Source organism: Homarus americanus, unplaced genomic scaffold (assembly GCF_018991925.1).
Source record: "Homarus americanus isolate GMGI-L3 unplaced genomic scaffold, GMGI_Hamer_2.0 scaffold36970, whole genome shotgun sequence".
Lineage (NCBI taxonomy): Eukaryota > Metazoa > Arthropoda > Malacostraca > Decapoda > Nephropidae > Homarus > Homarus americanus.
Genome location: NW_024740094.1, coordinates 4,830,796 through 4,849,983, shown reverse-complemented (window position 1 = coordinate 4,849,983; position 19,188 = coordinate 4,830,796). Strand labels below are relative to the sequence as shown.

The 19,188-nt window shown below is 52.2% G+C and overlaps 1 protein-coding gene across 1 annotated transcript in view; it reads right to left on the bottom strand.

Annotated features, from left to right (window-relative positions):
• Positions 1–358: 358 nt before the first annotated feature.
• LOC121875181 overlaps positions 359–19,188 on the bottom strand; it is a 46,622-nt gene continuing 27,792 nt past the window's right edge. Inside the window, exon 4 of the mRNA XM_042379628.1 lies at positions 359–1,516. Coding sequence (XP_042235562.1) covers positions 1,259–1,516 — 258 coding nt within the window. The 3' untranslated portion in view covers positions 359–1,258. The remainder of the gene's footprint in view (positions 1,517–19,188) is intronic.

Genomic DNA, 19,188 nt, shown 5'->3' with positions numbered 1-19,188 from the left:
CAACATCCATATCACTACATATAACACCATCCACTATCACTACATATAACACCATCCATCATCACTACATATAACACCATCCATCATCACTACATATAGCATCACCATCACTATCATCACTACTACCACCATCATCACTACCACCACTACTACCACCATCATCATTACCACCACCATTATTACCACTACTATTAACCAAAGTCTACCACCACCACTATCACCACAAACATGCCGCTATCACCATCACCACCACTACCACTGTCACTACCACCGTCACCACCACCACCACTACATATAACACCATCCATCATCACTACATATAACACCATTCATCATCACTACATATAGCACCACCCATCATCACTACATATAACAACATCCATCATCACTACATATAACATCATCCATCATCACTGGACTATGTTTAATTTGCTCTCACCTGCCACGAACACGTGGGTATATGCAGTATTTGAAATTTTACCGTAGAGACATTGTGGCTCAGAATTAGCCAAGAATTTCATCCTCCAATTTAATGTACTCTTTGCTGAATCACCCTGTATATAGTATATAATTCTAAAATTAACAGCTTATTGAAAAAGTTCAGCAGTCAAAAGGCTGAAAATATACTTATTAATATACTTTGGGTCGTTTAACAAACGCTTTCATTACCAAAAGGCGAAGAAATATGAATTCAATATACAAATTATAGTTTACAGTTGATGGCAGGAGCTGGTCTTTTGCCCTACTGTGTGAGGCTCACGTAGGCCACGTGGAGCAGTAACTCGTCCATAGGTGTTGACATGAAGGACTGTACATGACGTCGTAACAATTCAATCATTGCATCGCAGTGTCATGGAGAGCACCGTGTGGTGTGGTGTGATGCGTGATGTCACAGTATGTTTGTGTGTGTTCGCCTAAATATAGATAATTGCCTAATAGCGATAACTTCTATGTATTTTTATTTTTTTGGAAACTCTGACCGGCCATACACGATCATATAGATCATTAAAATACTTAGAAATTAATATCATAGAAAACTTCACAAACTTAACCTAACGTATCCCAACATGCACTAAGCTAATTTAGATAATATGACTATGTTATGGTGGTAAACGATGTCTTAAATGAAATAAATCAAATTTTACCATAAATTAATTATCTTTATAGGACTATCATGTTAAGTGCAATACACCTATGTATTTTATGACTTGATACACCTGATCTACTTTACAACTTATGATTTACAAACATGCGGAATCTAATTAGCACACCTAGTTGAAATATGGCCCCCGAACCAAGTTGAGGTTATCTGAATCGTGTGACCTTCTTTTGTACCCAACTTGGCCATGGTGGACTCATCTTTGACTGGGCCACCCTTGTAGATGACTCTTGTCTCAGCAGGGATTTCCCCGAACTGTATCTCGAGGCTGGCCTTAATTTCCCTCACCGTGGTTTCTGGCGAGACCATGACCGAGGTCATGTTACCCTCGATGTCCATCAACTTTATCCGAAATAACTGTGAGACGGGAGTGGAGGTCAGAAGCCTATTTACCTTTTACAATATTCACAATTATATCATTTTGTAAATTAATCGATGTAAAATTTAACATATGAATAATTTACACATAACACTAACAAGTTCTGTATTATAGTAACTACAGTACAGAACTTGTAGTTACAGTGTATTTACAGAATTAGGAGCGTTAACAACAGGACAAGAGAGGTTATCCTTAAGCTACTTTATATCCCGGGCATTAAAATCCTTGAGTAGAGAGAAAGATTAAAAACAATGAATTTACATTTCATTGAGAGAAAAGGAGTGAAGGGCGAGAGGGTCGAAGTGTATAGATATAAGTCAAGGTTAGATAAAGATGATATAACAAGGGTGCTGAAACTATCCAACCAGGAACAAATATGTTACAGCGGCTAGAGAGAGAGAGAGAGAGAGAGAGAGAGAGAGAGAGAGAGAGAGAGAGAGAGAGAGAGAGAGAGAGAGAGAGAGAGATTTAGGCATAAAATGGGTAAACCTTGGTTTGGAAACACAGTTGTGGATTAGTGTCACTGTCATGGGTTGTGTGAGGCTAAAGCCTCAGGCAACCCGATCTGAATGTTTGGTTCGGGAAGATAAGACCACAGGTATGGGGCCAAGCTATGGGGCCCAGTAGAACAGTGCCGGCACGTGTTGTTCATTGCATCTCACATCTGCCACAACCACGTTTAAGCCAGTAGTCCCCAGACCGTGGATTAGTTAAGACCTTCTGCTCCGTAGACTTAATTGAGCCGGGTACTTACGTAGGCCTGTAGGTATTCGTGGTATAATGTTGTCTAGCACTCAGGATGGATGGAAACTCTAAGGTGGTTTTCTTGTATAATGTAAGTTATATGATAGACAGTCTGGTGCTGGAGGTGCCGTGTGGTGAGGAGCTGCTCAGTAGAGACGTTAGGTGAGTAGCGTGTTGAAGGAGGTAGATGTGCAGGAGCTTCGTTAGAGAAGATGTTGCCTGTTGCTGGCCTCCTGGTTGAATGAATGCTGACAGCGTGGAGCTTGCTGGAGGAGGTGTTGCTTGTTCAAAAAGAGAGACCAGAATGAAAGCTGGTTGGTGAGGAAGCTCAGAGAAGGACAGCTGGTGGGTCGCCATGCTCGCTGGCGGGAGCGAGAACCGCCAGGCAGGCGGAGGAGAGGCGAGGGCCGCCAGGCAGCGGCGGAGGAGAAGGTGTTGCTTGTTCAGGAAGAGAGGCTAGAATGAATCTCAATGGAGAGACAGAGCTTATATACCCAGCAGCCGTGAGTCATCTATGAGTCATGTTGGGAAAACCCGAGAAAGTCGCCGGTCTCTAGTTCCGTTGCTAGGTTATGGTAACATCTGCTGTCGCTGCTCGCTTGGTTGCTAGGATACGGGGGTGCATCGGAATGCGGATACGCAGCTGTAGGGGAGACGTCCACTACAATACTCCCCCTTCCCTCCAGGCAGTGTAGGAGACTTGTTGTCTGTAGATTTGCTTAGCACATGTGAGGCAGACCGGGCGGTGCATGCCTCATGTGAGACAACGGCGATGGCGTGAATGAGCCGATCACTGAAATACAACTGTCTAGATACACACTATCTGTGGGAGAAGGGAGAAAAAGGGTGTGTGGAGGCGATGAATGTTGTGCTTCCCTCACGACAGGTACAGGGTCGTCAGATGCGCCTGCTGGGGTGTGTGTGGGCCTGGGTCAGGAACAGGGGCTACGTCAGCAGAAGCGAATTAGGGCTCGTGACAGCAGCTGGGTCCACGACAGCAGCAGGGTGCAGGACATTAGCAGGGAGTACCTGAGGGAGAAAAGAGGGTGTGTGTGGGTCCGCACTCAGGAACAGAGGCCGCGTCAGGGGCGCAGGGGGTTACTGGGCTGGGGTCGGCGTCTGAGGCAGGACGGGTGTGCTGGGGTCGTCAGGATGTGGTGCTTGGGGCAGGAAGAGGAGCTGGTGGTTTAAAGTAACAGAGCTGCTTCTGTGTGGATACGCCATTCTTCTATGCTGCTTGAAGACTGGGAGCGTGATCAGTGTTCTCCATCCTGTGTGAGTGCTAATCTCCGAGTCACCATTTGTAGGTGTGTTATAATGTTGTCCAGCACTCAGGATGGATGGAAACTCTAAGGTGGTTTTCTTGTATAATATAAGTTATATGAGAGACAGTCTGGTGCTGGAGGTTCCGTGGTGAGGAGCTGCTCAGTAGAGACGTTAGGTGAGTAGCGTGTTGAAGGAGGTAGATGTGCAGGAGCTGCTAGAGAAGATGTTGCCTGTTGCTGGCCTCCTGGTTGAATGAATGCTGACAGCGTGGAGCTTGCTGAGGAGGTGTTGCTTGTTCAAGAAGAGAGACCAGAATGAAAGCTGGTTGGTGAGGAAGCTCAGAGAAGACAGCTGGTGGCGTCATGCTCGCTGGGGGGCGAGGACCGCCAGGCAGGTGGAGGAGAGGCGAGGGCTGCCACAGCGGCGGAGGAGGAGGTGCTTGTTCAGGAAGAGAGGCTAGAATGAATCTCAATGGAGAGACAGAGCTTATATACCCAGCAGCCGTGAGTCATCTATGAGTCATGTTGGGAAAACCCGAGAAAGTCGCCGGTCTCTAGTTCCGTTGCTAGCTTATGGTAACATCTGCTGTCGCCGCTAGCTTGGTTGCTAGGATACGGCGGCGCATCGGAATGCGGATACGCAGTTGTAGGGGAGACGTCCACTACAGGCCTCTTACAGCAACATCGCCTTACTCCCAGCAGAGATGAAGCTAGGACTGTCAGTGATACGAGACTGTTTGTGTGAAAACCCCAAGATATTTGTCATGTGTAAGAGATTAAGTAAATTATTCCAAGAAAAAAAATCACTTGTGAAAGCCTGCTTGCTACGAGAACAATCCAGGCTAGTCTAGTGAACCTAAGTGGTTATTTTCGCAGTGAAGTGGCGGTGTCTGTGGAGGATTCACGGCCCTGAAAAGCCAAACTATGACAGTATAATTAAATGTGGGGGTCCCCAGGATGATAAACTCCCTCTTCACAACAGTGCATATATTGTGGCGTGAATGTGAGTGAATGAGACCTTGTCAAATAAATGAAAGTGCAACTTATCTGCCCGTATCTGTGATCCCTATTTTACAATTACTAAAGGTAATGACTGATTGGTTCTAACAAAGTATAACCAACAACTTAGATGGATGATGGAAATTAATGGAAGTCATTAAATCATCATTTATCAGTATACAACAAATAGAATGCCGGGAAGTGGAGTGAAACTACAGTGGTGAAACACCCTAGGTGAAGTACCCAGTGATGAGGTGCCTGCGAAACTCTACAGTAAGATGCACACAACAAACTCCTTCATTAACTCTAGCTTGTGGAAAGCTTCAGGTGTGTGTTGGGCCGATATATGAGTGATTGGGGTTGGATGTAAACAGGGCTGCCTCGTATCGGCCCTACCGCAGTTTCCTTCTTTCTTATGTTCTTTTGTATAAAATATAAAGGTGTTAAGATTATCATAATAGAAAACTGGTAATTTTCAAAATACAATGTTGATTTGCTTTAAAAATTCCAGAACTAATACGTAGATCACTGACTTGATATTGTATGAAGGGAAATTATGAATAATTTAAAAGAATAGAGGAGCGAGAAACACAGTGTTTGAAGAAGTAATCATCTGACAAAAAGCTGTTAGAGAAGAGAGTTGTCAGTAATGTGTATGGTGGAGACACAGTCATGGGTTACACTTATGGCAGTGTCATGGTGGCAAGAAGACCATTAACAGGGGTATAAAATCAGTTAATGTGTTTAGAAACTTTGACAGTTTATTTCAAATTATCCTAGATGCTGACTGGTGACTGGTAGCCATATGCAACTAATAAACGTGAATTTGAGAAGTTAAAAAGACCATTTAATTCTTCAATGGAAACTTAATTTAATGTGAAGAGTTTTTTTCACTTTGTTATTTTTTATACACTGTGTTTGAAAACATAAACTTAGGGAATATATATTTCATCAACATTCTTACTCGGGTATCAGACTTCCTTCAGTAGAACGCATGATAAGGACGGGGTGCAAGGCCTGTGTTGACGGCTGTGTCCACCAGTGATGGTTACCTTACTGACCTGTACTGAAGGACAAGGAGGACAGCTCCTTATGTCATCCCTGGGGGACAGGAGGAGGACAGATGCTTAAGTCACTCCTGCTGTACTGGAGGACAGGAGGAGGACAGATGCTTAAGTCATCCCTGCTGTACTGGAGGACCAAAAGGGGGAGGGAGGGGACAGATGCTTAAAGATCCTCCTGCTGTACTGGAGGACAAGGAGGAGAAAGATGCTTAAGTCACTCCTGCTGTGCTGGAGGACAGGGAGGAGGACAGATGCCGTCACTCCTGCTGCTGTGCTGCTTGGAGGGACGGGGAGGACAGATGTAGTCACTCCTGCTGTGCTGGAGGACAAGGAGGGGAGAAGATGTAAGTCACTCCTGCTGTGCTGGAGGAGGACAGGGAGGGACAGATCATAAGTCCCTCCTGCTGGCACTGGAGGAGACGAGGGAGGACAGATGCTTAAGTCACTCCTGCTGCAACCCACCAGGAGGGGGACAAGGAGGAGAAAGATGCATATGTCATCCCTGCTGTGCTGTGGAGGACAGAGGAGGAGGACAGATGGCAAGTCGCACTCCTCTGCTGTGCTGGAGGACGAGGAGGACAGATGTAAGTCACTCCTGCTGTACTGGAGGACAGGAGGACAGATGTAAGTCCCTCCTGCTGTGCGCTGGAGGACGGGGAGGACAGATGTAAATCCTCTAGCAGCCGCTGGAGGAGGGGACAAGGAGGGAGGAAGGAGTGCTTCAAGTCCTCCTGCTGTACTGGAGGGGCGAGGAGGGAGGAAAGATGGCAAGTCACTCCTGCTGTGCACTGGAGGACAGGGACAGATGTAAGTCACTCCTGCTGTGCTGGAGGGGCGAGGAGGGGGACAGATCGCCAGGAGTCACTCCTGCTGTACTGGGACAGGGACAGATGCCAAGTCACTCCTGCTGTACAGGGAGACAAGGAGAGACAGATGCTTAAGTCACTCCTGCTGTACTGGAGGACAAGGAGGAGGACCCAAGATGTAAGTCGCACTCCTGCTGTACTGGAGGGGACCAAAGGAGGAGGACAAGATGCTTAAGTCACTCACCTGCTGTGTACTGGAGGTTTAAGGAGGAGGACGAATGTAAGTCACTCCTGCTGTACTGGAGGACAGGATGAGGACAGATGGCAAGTCACTCCTGCTGCTGTGCTGGAGGACAGGGGAGGAGGACAGATGCTTAAGTCCTCCTGCTGTGTGCTGGGGACAAGGAGGGAGGACAGATCGCCCAAGTCACTTCTGCTGTACTGGAGGACAAAAGGAGGATGAGGACAGATGTAGGTCCCTCCTGCTGCTGTGCTGGAGGGGACAAGGATGAGGACAGATGCTTGATCACTCCTGCTGTACTGGAGGACAGGAGGAGGACAGATACTTAAGTCATCCATGTGCTGTACTGGAGGACAAGGATGAGGACAGTGTAGTCATCCCCTGCTGTGCTAGAGGACAAGGAGGAGGACAGATGCTTAAGTGTCACTCCTGCTGTGCTGGAGGGACAGGAGGGAGGACAGATGTAAGTCATCCCTGCTGTACTGGAGGACAAGGAGGAGGACAGATGCTTAAGTCACCCCTGCTGTGCTGGAGGAGGACAAGGAGGGAGGAGGACAGATGCTTAAGTCACTCCTGCTATGCTGGAGGACAAGGAGGAAGACAGATGCTTAAGTCACTCCTGCTGTACTGGAGGACAAGGAGGAGGACAGATGCTTAAGTCACTTCTGCTGTGCTGGAGGGGACAGGAGGGAGGACAGATCTCAAGTCACTCCTGCTGTACTGTGGAGGACAAGGAGGAGGGACAGATGCTCAAGTCACTCACCTGCTGTGCCTGGAGGACAAGGAGGAAGACAGATGCTTAAGTCACTCCTGCTGTACTGGGACAGAGGAGGACAGATCACTTAAGTCACTCCTGCTGTACTCAGGGGACAAGGAGGAGGACAGATGCTTAAGTCACTCCTGCTGTGCTGGAGGAGGACAAGGAGGAGGACAGTGCTTAAGTCCTCCTGCTGTACTGGAGGACAAGAGGAGGAGGACAGATGTAAGTCACTCCTGCTGTACTGGAGGACAGGAGGACAGATGCTTAAGTCACTCCTGCTATACTGGAGGACAGAGGAGGAGGACAGATGCTTAGGAGTCATCCCTGCTGTACTGGAGGACAAGGAGGGAGGACAGATGTAGAAGTCACTCCTGCTGTGTGCTGGAGGACAGGAGGAGGACAGATGTAGAGTCACTCCTGCTGTGCTGGAGAGGACAGGGAGGAGGGACAGATGTAGAGTCACTCTGCTGTACTGGAGGGACAGGAGGAGGACAGATGTAAGTCACTCCTGCTGACTGGAGGGACAAGGGAGGAGGACAGATCACTTAGAGTCACTCCTGCTGTACTGGAGGACAGGAGGAGGACAGATGCCCAGTCACTCCCTGTACTGGAGGACAAGGAGGGAGGACAGATGTAAGTCCTCCTGCTGTACTGGAGGACAAGGAGGAGGACAGATGTAAGTCCTCCTGCTGTGCTGGAGGGACATGGAGGAGGACAGATGTATGTCACTCACCAACATGCTGGAGGACAGGATGAGGGACAGATGCTTAAGTCACTCCTGCTGTACTGGAGGGACAAAGGAGGGAGGGACAGATGTAAGTCACTCCTGCTGTGCTGGAGGACAAGGAGGGAGGGACAGATGTAAGTCACTCCTGCTGTACTGGAGGACAAGGATGAGACAGATGCTTAAAGTCCTCCTGCTGTGCTGGAGGACAAGGATGAGGACAGATGCTTAAGTCACTCCTGCTGTACTGGAGGACAGGGAGGGGAGGACAGATGCTTAAGTCATCCATGCTGTACTGGAGGATTAAGGATGAGGACAGATGTAGAGGCATCCTAACATGCTGTGGAGGACAAGGAGGAGGACCAGATGCTTAAGTCACTCCTGCTGTGCTGGAGGGACAGGGAGGGAGGACGAATGGCAAGTCATCCCTGCTGTACTGGAGGGACAAGAGGAGGAGGACAGATGTGGAAGTCACTCCTGCTGTACTGGAGGGACAGGAGGAGGAAAGATGCTTAAGTCATCCCTGCTGTGCTGGAGGGACAAGGAGGAGGACAGATGCTTAAGAGTCCTCTGCTGTACAGGAGAACAAGGAGGAAGACAGATGCTTAAGTCACCCCTACTGTACTGGAGGACAGGAGGGAGGACAGATGCTTAAGTCCTCCTGCCTTATACTGGAGGGACAAGGAGGAGACAGATGCTTAGATCCTCCTGCTGTACTGGAGGGACAAGGAGGAGGACAGATGTAAGTCCCACTTCTGCTGTGCTGGAGGGGGCAGGGAGGAGGACAGATGCTTGAAATCACTCCTGCTGTACTGGAGGGACAAGGAGGAGGACAGATGCTTAGAGTCACTCCTGCTGTACTGGAGGACAAGGAGGGAGACAGATGCTTAAGTCACTCCTGCTGTGCTGGAGGACAAGGGAGGAGGACAGATGTAAGTCACTCCTGCTGTGCTGGAGGACAAGGAGGAGGGACAGATGCTTAGTCACTCCTGCTGTGCTGGAGGACCCAAGGAGGGAGGACGGATGCTTAAGTCACTCCTGTGCTGTGCTGGAGGACAGGAGGAGGACAGATGCTTAGGAGTCACTCCTGCTGTACTGGAGGACAAGGAGGACGAGATGTAGAGTCACTCCTGCTATGCTGGAGGACAGAGGGAGGACAGATGCTTAAGTCATCCTGCTGTGCTGGAGGGACAAGGAGGAGGGACGGATGCTCAGAATCACTGCTGCTGTACTGGAGGACAAGGAGGAGGAGACGGAGCTTAAGTCACTCCTGCTGTACTGGAGGACAAGGAGGGAGGACAGATGCTTAAGTCACTCCTGCTGTGCTGGAGGGACAGGAGGGAGGACAGATGTAGAGTCACTCCTGCTGCTGACTGGGAGGACAGGAGGGAGGACAGATCGCTAAGTCCTCCTGCTGTACTGGAGGACAGGAGGAGGACAGATGTAAGTCACTCCTGCTGTACTGGAGGACAAGGAGGAGGACAGATGCTGGGAATCCTCCTGCTGTCCTGGAGGGACAAGGAGGGGGACAGATGTAAGTCACTCCTGCTGCCTGTGCTGGAGGGACAGGAGGAGGACAGATGCCGTCCTCCTGCTGTACTGGAGGACAGGAGGAGGACAGATGCTAAAGAGAATCACTCCTGCTGTACTGCTGGAGGGACAGGAGGAGGACAGATGCTTAAGTCACTCCTGCTGCTGGAGGGGACAAGGAGGAGGACAGATGTAGAGTCACTCCTGCTGTACTGGAGGGACAAGGAGGAGGACAGATGGCAAGTCACCCCTGCTGTACTGGAGACAGGAGGAGGAGGGGACAGATGGCAAGTCACTCCTGCTGTGCTGGAGGACAAGCAGGGAGGACAAGCCTTAAGTCACTCCTGCTGTACTGGAGGACAAGGAGGAGGACAGATCTTAAGTCACTCCTGCTGTACTGGAGGAGGGACAAGGAGGAGGACAGATGTAAGTCATCCCTGCTGTGCTGGAGGACAAGGAGGGAGGACAGATGCTTAAGTCACTCCTGCTGTACTGGAGGACAGGAGGGGACAGATGATAAGAAGTCATCCCTGCTGTGCTGGAGGACAAGGAGGAGGACAGATGCCCAAGTCATCCCTGCTGTGCTGGAGGACAAGGAGGACAGATGCTTAAAGTCCTCCTGCTGTACTGCTGGAGGACAAGGAGGGGACAGATGATAAAGTCATCCCTGCTGTACTGGAGGACAAGAATTGGACAGATGTAGTCATCCCTGCTGTACTGGAGGGACAGGAGGAGGACAGAGCAGAATCACTCTGCTGTGCTGGAGGACAGGAGGAGACAGATGCTTAAGTCATCCCTGCTGGCCACTGGAGGGGGACAAGGAGGAGGACAGATGCTTAAAGTCCTCCTGCTGTACTGGAGGACAAGGAGGGGACAGATGCTAAGGGAGTCCACTCCTGCTGTACTGGAGGGACAAGGAGGGGAGGACAGATGCTAAAGTCCCTCCTGCTGTGCTGTGGAGGACAGGAAGGAGGACAGATGTAAGTCACCCCTGCTGTGCACTGGAGGACAGGAGGAGGACAGATGTTAAGTCACTCCTGCTCCTACTGGAGGACAAGGAGGAGGACAGATGCTTAGAAGTCACTCACTGCTGTGCTGGAGGACAAGGAGAAGATGTAAGTCATCCCTGCTTTGTACTGGAGGACAAGGAGGAGGACAGATGCTTAAGTCACTCCTGCTTGTACTGGAGGACAGGGAGGAGGACAGATGCTTAAGTCCCTCGCCAACATGCTGGAGGGACAGGAGGAGGACAGATGCTTAGTCATCCCTGCTGTACTGGAGGGACAGGAGGAGGACAGATGCTAAGAGTCCCTCCTGCTTTCCATGCTGGAGGACAAGGAGGAGGACAGATGTAGAGTCATCCCTGCTGTACTGGAGGGACAAGGAGGAGGAGGACAGATGCTTAAGTCACTCCTGCTGAACTGGAGGGACAAGGAGGAGGACAGATGCCCAGGAGTCCCTCCTGCTGCTGGAGGGGACCAAGAGGAGGGGGACAGATGCTTAAGTCATCCCTGCTGTACTGTGGAGGACAAGGAGGAGGACAGATGCTTAAGTCCTCCTGCTGTGTGCTGGAGGGACAAGGAGGAGGACAGATGCTTAAGAAGTCACTCTGCTGTACTGGAGGACAAGGAGGAGGAAAGGCATGCTTAAGTCCTCTGCACATGCTGGAGGACAGGAGGAAGACATATGGCAAGGCACTCACCTGCTATGCTGGAGGACAAGGAGGAGGACAGATGTAGGTCATCCCTGCTGTGCTGCTTGGAGGGACAGGAGGAGGACAGATGCTTAGTCACTCTGCTGTGCTGGAGGACAGGAGGGAGGACAGTGTAGAAGTCACTCCTGCTGCTGGAGGACAAGGAGGAAGATGTAGAGAATCACTCCTGCTGTGCTGGAGGGGACAAGGAGGGAGGACAGATGCTTAAGTCACTCCTGCTGTACTGGAGGACAAGGAGGGAAGACAGATGCTTAGTCACTCCTGCTATGCTGGAGGACAGGAGGGGAGGACAGATGGCAAGTCACCCTGCTGCTGTGCTGGAGGACAGGAGGAGGACCAGATGCTTAAGTCACTCCTGCTGTACTGGAGGGACAAGGAGGAGGACAGATGCTTAAAGTCACCCCTGCTGTACTGGAGGACAGGAGGGGGAGGACAGATGCTTAAGAGTCACTCCTGCTGTACTGGAGGACAAGGAGGAGGGACAGATGCTAGTCACTCCTGCTGTGCTGGAGGGACAGGAGGAGGACAGATGTAGAAGTCCTCATAACAGCCTTTGGAGGACCAGGAGGGAGGACAGATGTAAGTCACCCCTGCATGCTGGAGGATGAGGAGGAGGACAGATGTAAGTCACTCCTGTGTACTGAGGGACAAGGAGGAGGACAGATGTAAATCACTCCTGCTGTGCTGGAGGACAGGAGGAGGACAGATGGCCAAGTCAATCCTGCTGTGCTGGAGGGACAGGAGGGAGGACAGATCACTTAGAAGAATCATCCTGCTGTACTGGAGGACAAGGAGGAGGAGAGATGTGGAGTCACCCCTGCTGTGGAGGGACAGGAGGAGGACAGATGCTTAAGTCACCCTGCTGTGCTGGGGACAAGGAGGAGGACAGATCACTTAAGTCATCCCTGCTGTACTGGAGGGACATGGAGGAGGACAGATGTCAAGTCACTCCTGCTGTACTGGAGGACAGGAGGGAGGACAGATGCTTCAAAGTCACTCCTGCTGTGCTGGAGGACAGGAGGACGACAGATGTAGAATCGCACTCCTGCTGTGCTGGAGGACAGGGAGGACAGATGCTTAGAGTCACTCCTGCTGTGCTGGAGGGACAAGGAGGGAAGACAGATGTGATCCTCCTGCTATACTGGAGGGACAAGGAGGGAGGGACAGATGCTTAAGTCATCCCTGCTGTGCTGGAGGGACAAGGAGGAGGACAGATGTGGGAATCACCCCTGCTGTACTGGAGGACAGGGAGGAGGACAGATGCTTAAGAAGTCATCCCTGCTGTGCTGGAGGACAGGAGGGAGGACAGATGCTTAAGTCACCCCTGCTGTGCTGTGGAGGACAGGAGGTGGACAGATGCTTAAGTCACCCCTGCTGTGCTGGAGGGACAAGGAGGAGGACAGATGTAGAAGTCACCCCTGCTGTGTACTGGAGGACAAGGAGGGGGGACAGATGCTTAGAATCACCCCTGCTGCACTGGAGGACAGAGGAGGACAGATGTGATTCACTCCTGCTGTACTGGAGGGACAGGAGGGAGGACAGATGTAGAGTCAAGCCCCTTAACATGCCTGGAGGAGGACAAGGAGGGAGGACAGATGTAAGTCACCCTGCTGTACTGGAGGACAAGGAGGAGGACAGATGCTTAGAAGTCACCCCTGCTGTGTGCTATGGAGGGACAGGAGGAGGACAGATGCTTAAGTCATGCCTGCTGTGCTGGAGGGACAAGGAGGAGGACAGATGTAGAGTCACCCCTGCTGTACTGGAGGACAGAGAGGAGGACAGATGGCAAGTCTGCTCCTGCTGTGCTGGAGGGGACAAGGGGAGGAGGATGGATGCTGGGAGTCCCACTCACCTGCTGTGCTGGAGGACCCAAGGAGGGAGGACAGATGCTTAGAAGCCCTGCTGCAACTGCTGGAGGAGGACAGGAGGGAGGACAGATGTAAGTCACTCCTGTAACACTGGAGGACAAGGAGGAGGACCAGATGTAAGTCCTCCTGCTGTGCTGGAGGGACAAGGAGGAGGACAGATGCTTAAGTCATCCCTGCTGTACTGGAGGACCAAGGATGAGGGACCAGATGCTTAGAGTCACCCTGCTGTACTGGAGGACAAGGAGGAGGACAGATGTAAGTCATCCTGCTGTACTGGAGGACAGGAGGAGGACAGATGCTTCGTCACCCCTGCCTGGCAGGAGGGACAAGGAGGAGGACAGATGTAGAGTCACTCCTGCTGTACTGGAGGACAGAGAGGAGGACAGATGCTTAAGTCACTCCTGCTGAACTGGAGGACAGAGGAGGAGGACAGATGCCAAAGTCCTCCCTGCCAGCACTGGAGGACAGGAGGTGGACAGATGCTTAAGTCACCCTGCTGTACTGGAGGACAGAGGAGGACAGATGTAAGTCACTCCTGCTGTACTGGAGGGACAGGAGGAGGACAGTGCTTAAGTCCTCCTGCTGTGCTGGAGGACAAGGGAGGAGGACAGATGGCTTAAGTCATCACACTGCTGTACTGGAGGAGGACAGGAGGGAGGACGGATGGCAAGTCACTCCTGCTGTACTGGAGGACAGGGAGGAGGACAGATGGCAGGAGTCATCCTGCTGTACTGGAGGGACAAGGAGGAGGACAGATGGCAAGTCATCCTGCTGTGCTGGAGGACCAAGGAGGAGGGACAGATGTAGAAATCACCCTGCTGTACTGGAGGGACAAGGAGGAGGACAGATGCTTAAGTCACCCCCTGCTGTACTTCTGGAGGGGGACAAGGAGGGAGGACAGAGTAGCAAGTCACTCACACTGCTGTGCTGGAGGACAAGGAGGAGGACAGAAGCAGAAGTCACTCCTCTCTGCTGTACTGGAGATCAGAAGGAGGACAGATGCTTAAGTCACTCCTGCTGTGCTGGAGGACAGGAGGAGGACAGATACTTAGAATCACTCCTATGCTGTACTATGGAGGACAAAGGAGGAAGACAGATGCTTAGAAGTCACTCCTGCTATACTGGAGGGACAAGGAGGAGGACAGATGCTTAAGAATGCATCCCTGTAGCACTGGAGGACAAGGAGGGGACAGATGCTTAGGAGTCACCCTGCTGTGCTGGAGGACAGGAGGAGGACAGATGTGATCACCCCTGCTGTACTGGAGGACAGGGAGGTGGACAGGTGCCAAGTCGTCCCTGCTGTGCTGGAGGACAGGAGGGAGGACAGATGGCAAAATCACCCCTGCTTTGTGCTGGAGGGACAGGAGGAGGACAGATGTAAGTCATCCTGCTGTGCTGGAGGACAAGGAGGAGGACTAGTCTTAAGTCATCCCTGCTGTACTGGAGGACAGGAGGGGAGGACAGATCTTAAAGACCATCCCTGCTGTGTACTGGAGGACAAGGAGGAGGACAGATGCTTAAGTCACCCCTGCTGTACTGGAGGAGGACAGGGAGGAGGGACAGATGCTTAAGTCATCCTGCTGTACTGGAGGACAGGGAGGAGGACAGATGTGGCGTCACCTGCTGTACTGGAGGACAGGAGGAGGATGTATGCTTAGAGTCACTCCTGCTGTGCTGGAGGGACAGGAGGAGGACAGATGTAGTCACTCCTGCTTGTACTGGAGGACAGGAGGAGGACAGATGTGAAGTCCACTCCTGCTGTGCCTGTGGGTACAAGGAGGAGGATATATGTAAGTCACTCCTGCTGCTGCTGGAGGACAAGGAGGGAGGGACAGATGGCCAAGTCACCCCTGCTGTGCTGGAGGAGAAGGGGAGGAGGATGTCATGTGCAGAGTCACTCCTGCTGTGCTGGAGGACAAGGAGGGAGGACAGATGTAGAGTCTCCTGCTATGCTGTGGAGGACAGGAGGAAGGCAGATGTAAGTCCCTCCTGCTTGTGCTGGAGGACAAGGAGGAGGACCAGATCTTCAGTCCCTCCTTAGCATGCTGGAGGAGGGACAAGGAGGAGGACAGATGCTTAAGTCACTCTGCTGTGCTGGAGGACAGGAGGAGGACAGATGCTTAAGTCACTCCTGCTGTGCTGGAGGACAGGGAGGACAGATGGCAAGTCCACTCCTTCTGTGCTGGAGGACAGGAGGAGGATAGATGTAGAGTCACTCCTGCTGTGCTGGAGGACAAGGAGGGAGGACAGATGCATGAAGTCACTCCTGCTGTACTTGAGGGACAGGAGGAGGACAGATGCTAAGTCGCCTCCTGCTGTGCTGGAGGACAGGGAGGGGGAGGACAGATGTGAGTCACCTGCTGTGCTGGAGGACAAGGAGGAGGACAGATGGTTAAGTCACTCCTGCTGTACTGGAGGACAAGGAGGAGGACAGATCTTAGAGTCACTTCTGTACTGGAGGACAAGGAGGAGGACAGATGAAGTCACTCCTGCTGTACTGGAGGACAAGGAGGGAGGACAGATGCTTAAATCCTCCTGCTGTGCTGGAGGGACAAGGAGGAGGACAAATGCCCATCACTCCTGCTGTGCTGGAGGAGGACAGGAGGAGGACAGATGCTAAAGAATCACTCCTGCTGTGCTGGGAGGGGGACAGGAGGAGGACAGATGCTAAAGTCACTTCTGCTGTGCTGGAGGACAAGGAGGAGGACAGATGCTTAAGTCACATCTCTGCTATCCTGGAGGGACCAGGAGGGAGGACAGATGCTTAAGAGTCACTCCTGCTGTGCTGGAGGACAGAGGAGGGAGGACAGTGCATGGTCCCTCCTGTGCTGGGAGGACAGGAGGAGGACAGATGTAGAGTCCTCTGCTGTGCTGGAGGGACAGGGAGGAGGACCAGGATGTAGAGTCCTCCTGCTGTACTGGAGGGGATGAGGAGGAGGACAGATGCTTGGGGTCCCTCCTGCTGTACTGGAGGACAAGGAGGAGGACAGATGGCAGGCTCACTCCTGCTGTGCTGGAGGACAGAGGGAGGACAGATGCATAAGTCACTCCTGCTGCTGGAGGACAAGGAGGAGGACAGATGTAAGTCACTCCTGCTGTGCTGGAGGGGACAAGGAGGAGGACAGATGCCAGTCACCCTGCTGTAATGGAGGGGGACAAGGGGAGGGAGGGACGAGATGGTTGAGTCACTCCTGCTGTACTGGAGGACATGGGAGGGAGGACAGATGTAGGAGTCTGGCTGCTGTGCTGGAGGACAGGAGGAGGGGACAGATGTGAGTCCTCCTGCTGTGCTGGAGGACAGGAGGAGGACAGATGCTTAGAGTCACTCCTGCTGTGCTGGAGGACAGGAGGAGGACAGATGTAAGTCCTCCTGCTGTGCTGGAGGACAGGAGGAGGACAGATGCAAAGTCGCACTCCTGCTGTGCTGTGGAGGGACAGGAGGGAGGACAGATGCTAAGAGTCTCCTGCTGTACTGGAGGACAGGAGGAGGACAAGATGTAAGTCACTTCTGCTGTACTGGAGGACAAGGAGGAGGACAGATGCTTAGAGTCCACTCCTGCTGTACTGGAGGACAGGGAGAGGACAGATGTAAGTCACTTCTGCTGGAGGGACAAGGAGGTGGACAGATGCTTGAGGTCCCTCCTGCTGTGCTGGAGGACAAGGAGGAGGACAGATGCTAAAGTCACTCCTGCTGTGCTGGGACAGGAGGAGGACAGTGCTTCAAGTCACTCCTGCTGTGCTGGAGGACAGGAGGGAGGGACAGATGCTTAAGTCCTTCTGCTGTGCTGGAGGACAGGAGGATCTAAACTCACTCCTGTGCTGGAGGAGGACAGGAGGAGGACAGATGTAAGTCACTCCTGCTGTGCTGGAGGACAAGGAGGAGGACAGATGTAGAGTCACTTCTGCTGTACTGGAGGACAGGAGGAGACAGATGTAAAGTCACTCTGGCTTTGTACTGGGACAAGGAGGAGGACAGATGTTTAAGTCACTTCTGCTGTACTGGAGGAGAAGGAGGAGGACAGGGCTCACTAAAGTCACTCCTAACAGCACTGGAGGACAAGGAGGAGGACAGATGCTTAAAGATCACTCCTGCTGTGCTGGAGGACAGGAGGAGGACCAGATGCTTAAGAGTCACTTCTGCTGTACTGGAGGACAAGGGAGGAGGACAGATGCTTAAAGTCACTCCTGCTGTACTGGAGGACAAGGAGGAGGACAGATGGCAAAGTCACTCCTGCTGTGCTGGAGGGACAAGGAGGAGGACAGATGCTAAGAATCACTCCTGCTGTGCTGGAGGACAAGGAGGGAGGACAGATGCCATCCCCACTTTCCTGCTGTGCTGGAGGACAGGAGGAGGACAGATGTAGAATCCTCCTGCTGTACTGGAGGGACAAGGAGGAGGACAGATAGCAAGTCATCCCTGCTGTACTGGAGGACAAGGAGGAGGACAGATGCTCAAGTCACCCTGCTGTACTGGAGGACAAGGAGGAGGACAGATGCTTAAGTCACTCCTGTGTACTTTGGAGGACAAGAGGGACGACAGATGCGCCAAATCACTCCTGCTGTACTGGAGGGACAAGGAGGAGGACAGATGTTTAAAGTCACTCCTGCTGTACTGGAGGGACAAGGAGGAAGACAGATGCTTAAGTCACTCACCTGCTATGCTGGAGGACAAGGAGGGAGGACAGATCAGCAAGTCATCCTGCTGTGCTGGAGGACAGGAGGGGGGAGGGACAGATGGCAAGAAGTCACCCCTGCTGTACTGGAGGAGGACAAGGAGGGAGGACAGATGCTTGGTGCATCCTCTGCTGTACTGGAGGGACAAGGAGGAGGACAGATGTAGAAGTCACCCCTGCTGTACTGTGGAGGGACAGGAGGTGGACGAATCTTAGTCACCCCTGCTGTACTGGAGGACAAGGAGGAGGACAGATGCTTAAGCACCCTGCTGTACTGTGGAGGACAAGGAGGACAGATGGCAAGTCACCCTGCTGTGCTGGAGTTCAGGAGGAGGACAGATGCTTAATTCACTCCTGCTGCACTGGAGGACAAGGAGGAGGACAGATGCTTAAGTCGTCCCTGCTGTACTGGAGGACAAGAGGAGGAGGACAGATGTAGAATCTGCCCTGCTGTGCTGGGAGGGACAGGAGGAGGGAGGACAGATGTAAGTCACCCTGCTGCTGTGCTGTGGAGGACCAAAGGAGGAGGACAGATGTAGAGTCATCCCTGCTGTGCCTGTGGAGGAGACAAGGAGGGAGGGACAGATGCTTAAGTCACCCTGCTGTACTGGAGGACAAGGAGGAGGACAGATGCTTAAGTCACTCCTGCTGTGCTGGAGGACAAGGAGGAGGACAGATGCTTCAAGTCCCTCCTGCTGTGCTGGGGACAAGGAGGGAGGACAGATCTTAAGTCACCCCTGCTGTGCTGGAGGACAAGAGGGAGGACAGATGCTTAGAAGTCACTCATAACATGCTGGAGGACAAGGAGGAGGACAGATGTAGATCACTCCTGCTGTGCTGGAGGGACAAGGAGGAGGACAGATGCTTAAGTCATCCTGCTGTACTGGGAGGGACAGGATGAGGGACAGATGGCAGTCTGCCCCTGCTGTACTGGAGGACAAGGGAGGAGGACAGATGCTTAAGTCATCCACCTCTGCTGTGCTGGAGGGACAGGACAAGGACGGATGTAGAGTCACCCCTGCTGTACTGGAGGGCAGGGAGGACAGATGCCAAGTCACTCCTGCTGTACTGGAGGGACAAGGAGGAGGGACAGATGTAAGTCACTCCTGCTGTGCTGGAGGACAGGAGGAGGGACAGATGTAAGTCATCCTGCTGTGCTGGAGGACAGGAGGTGGACAGATCGCCCAAGTCACCCCTGCTGTACTGGAGGTTGGGGAGGAGGACAGCAGATGCTTAAGTCACTCCTGCTGTACTGGAGGACA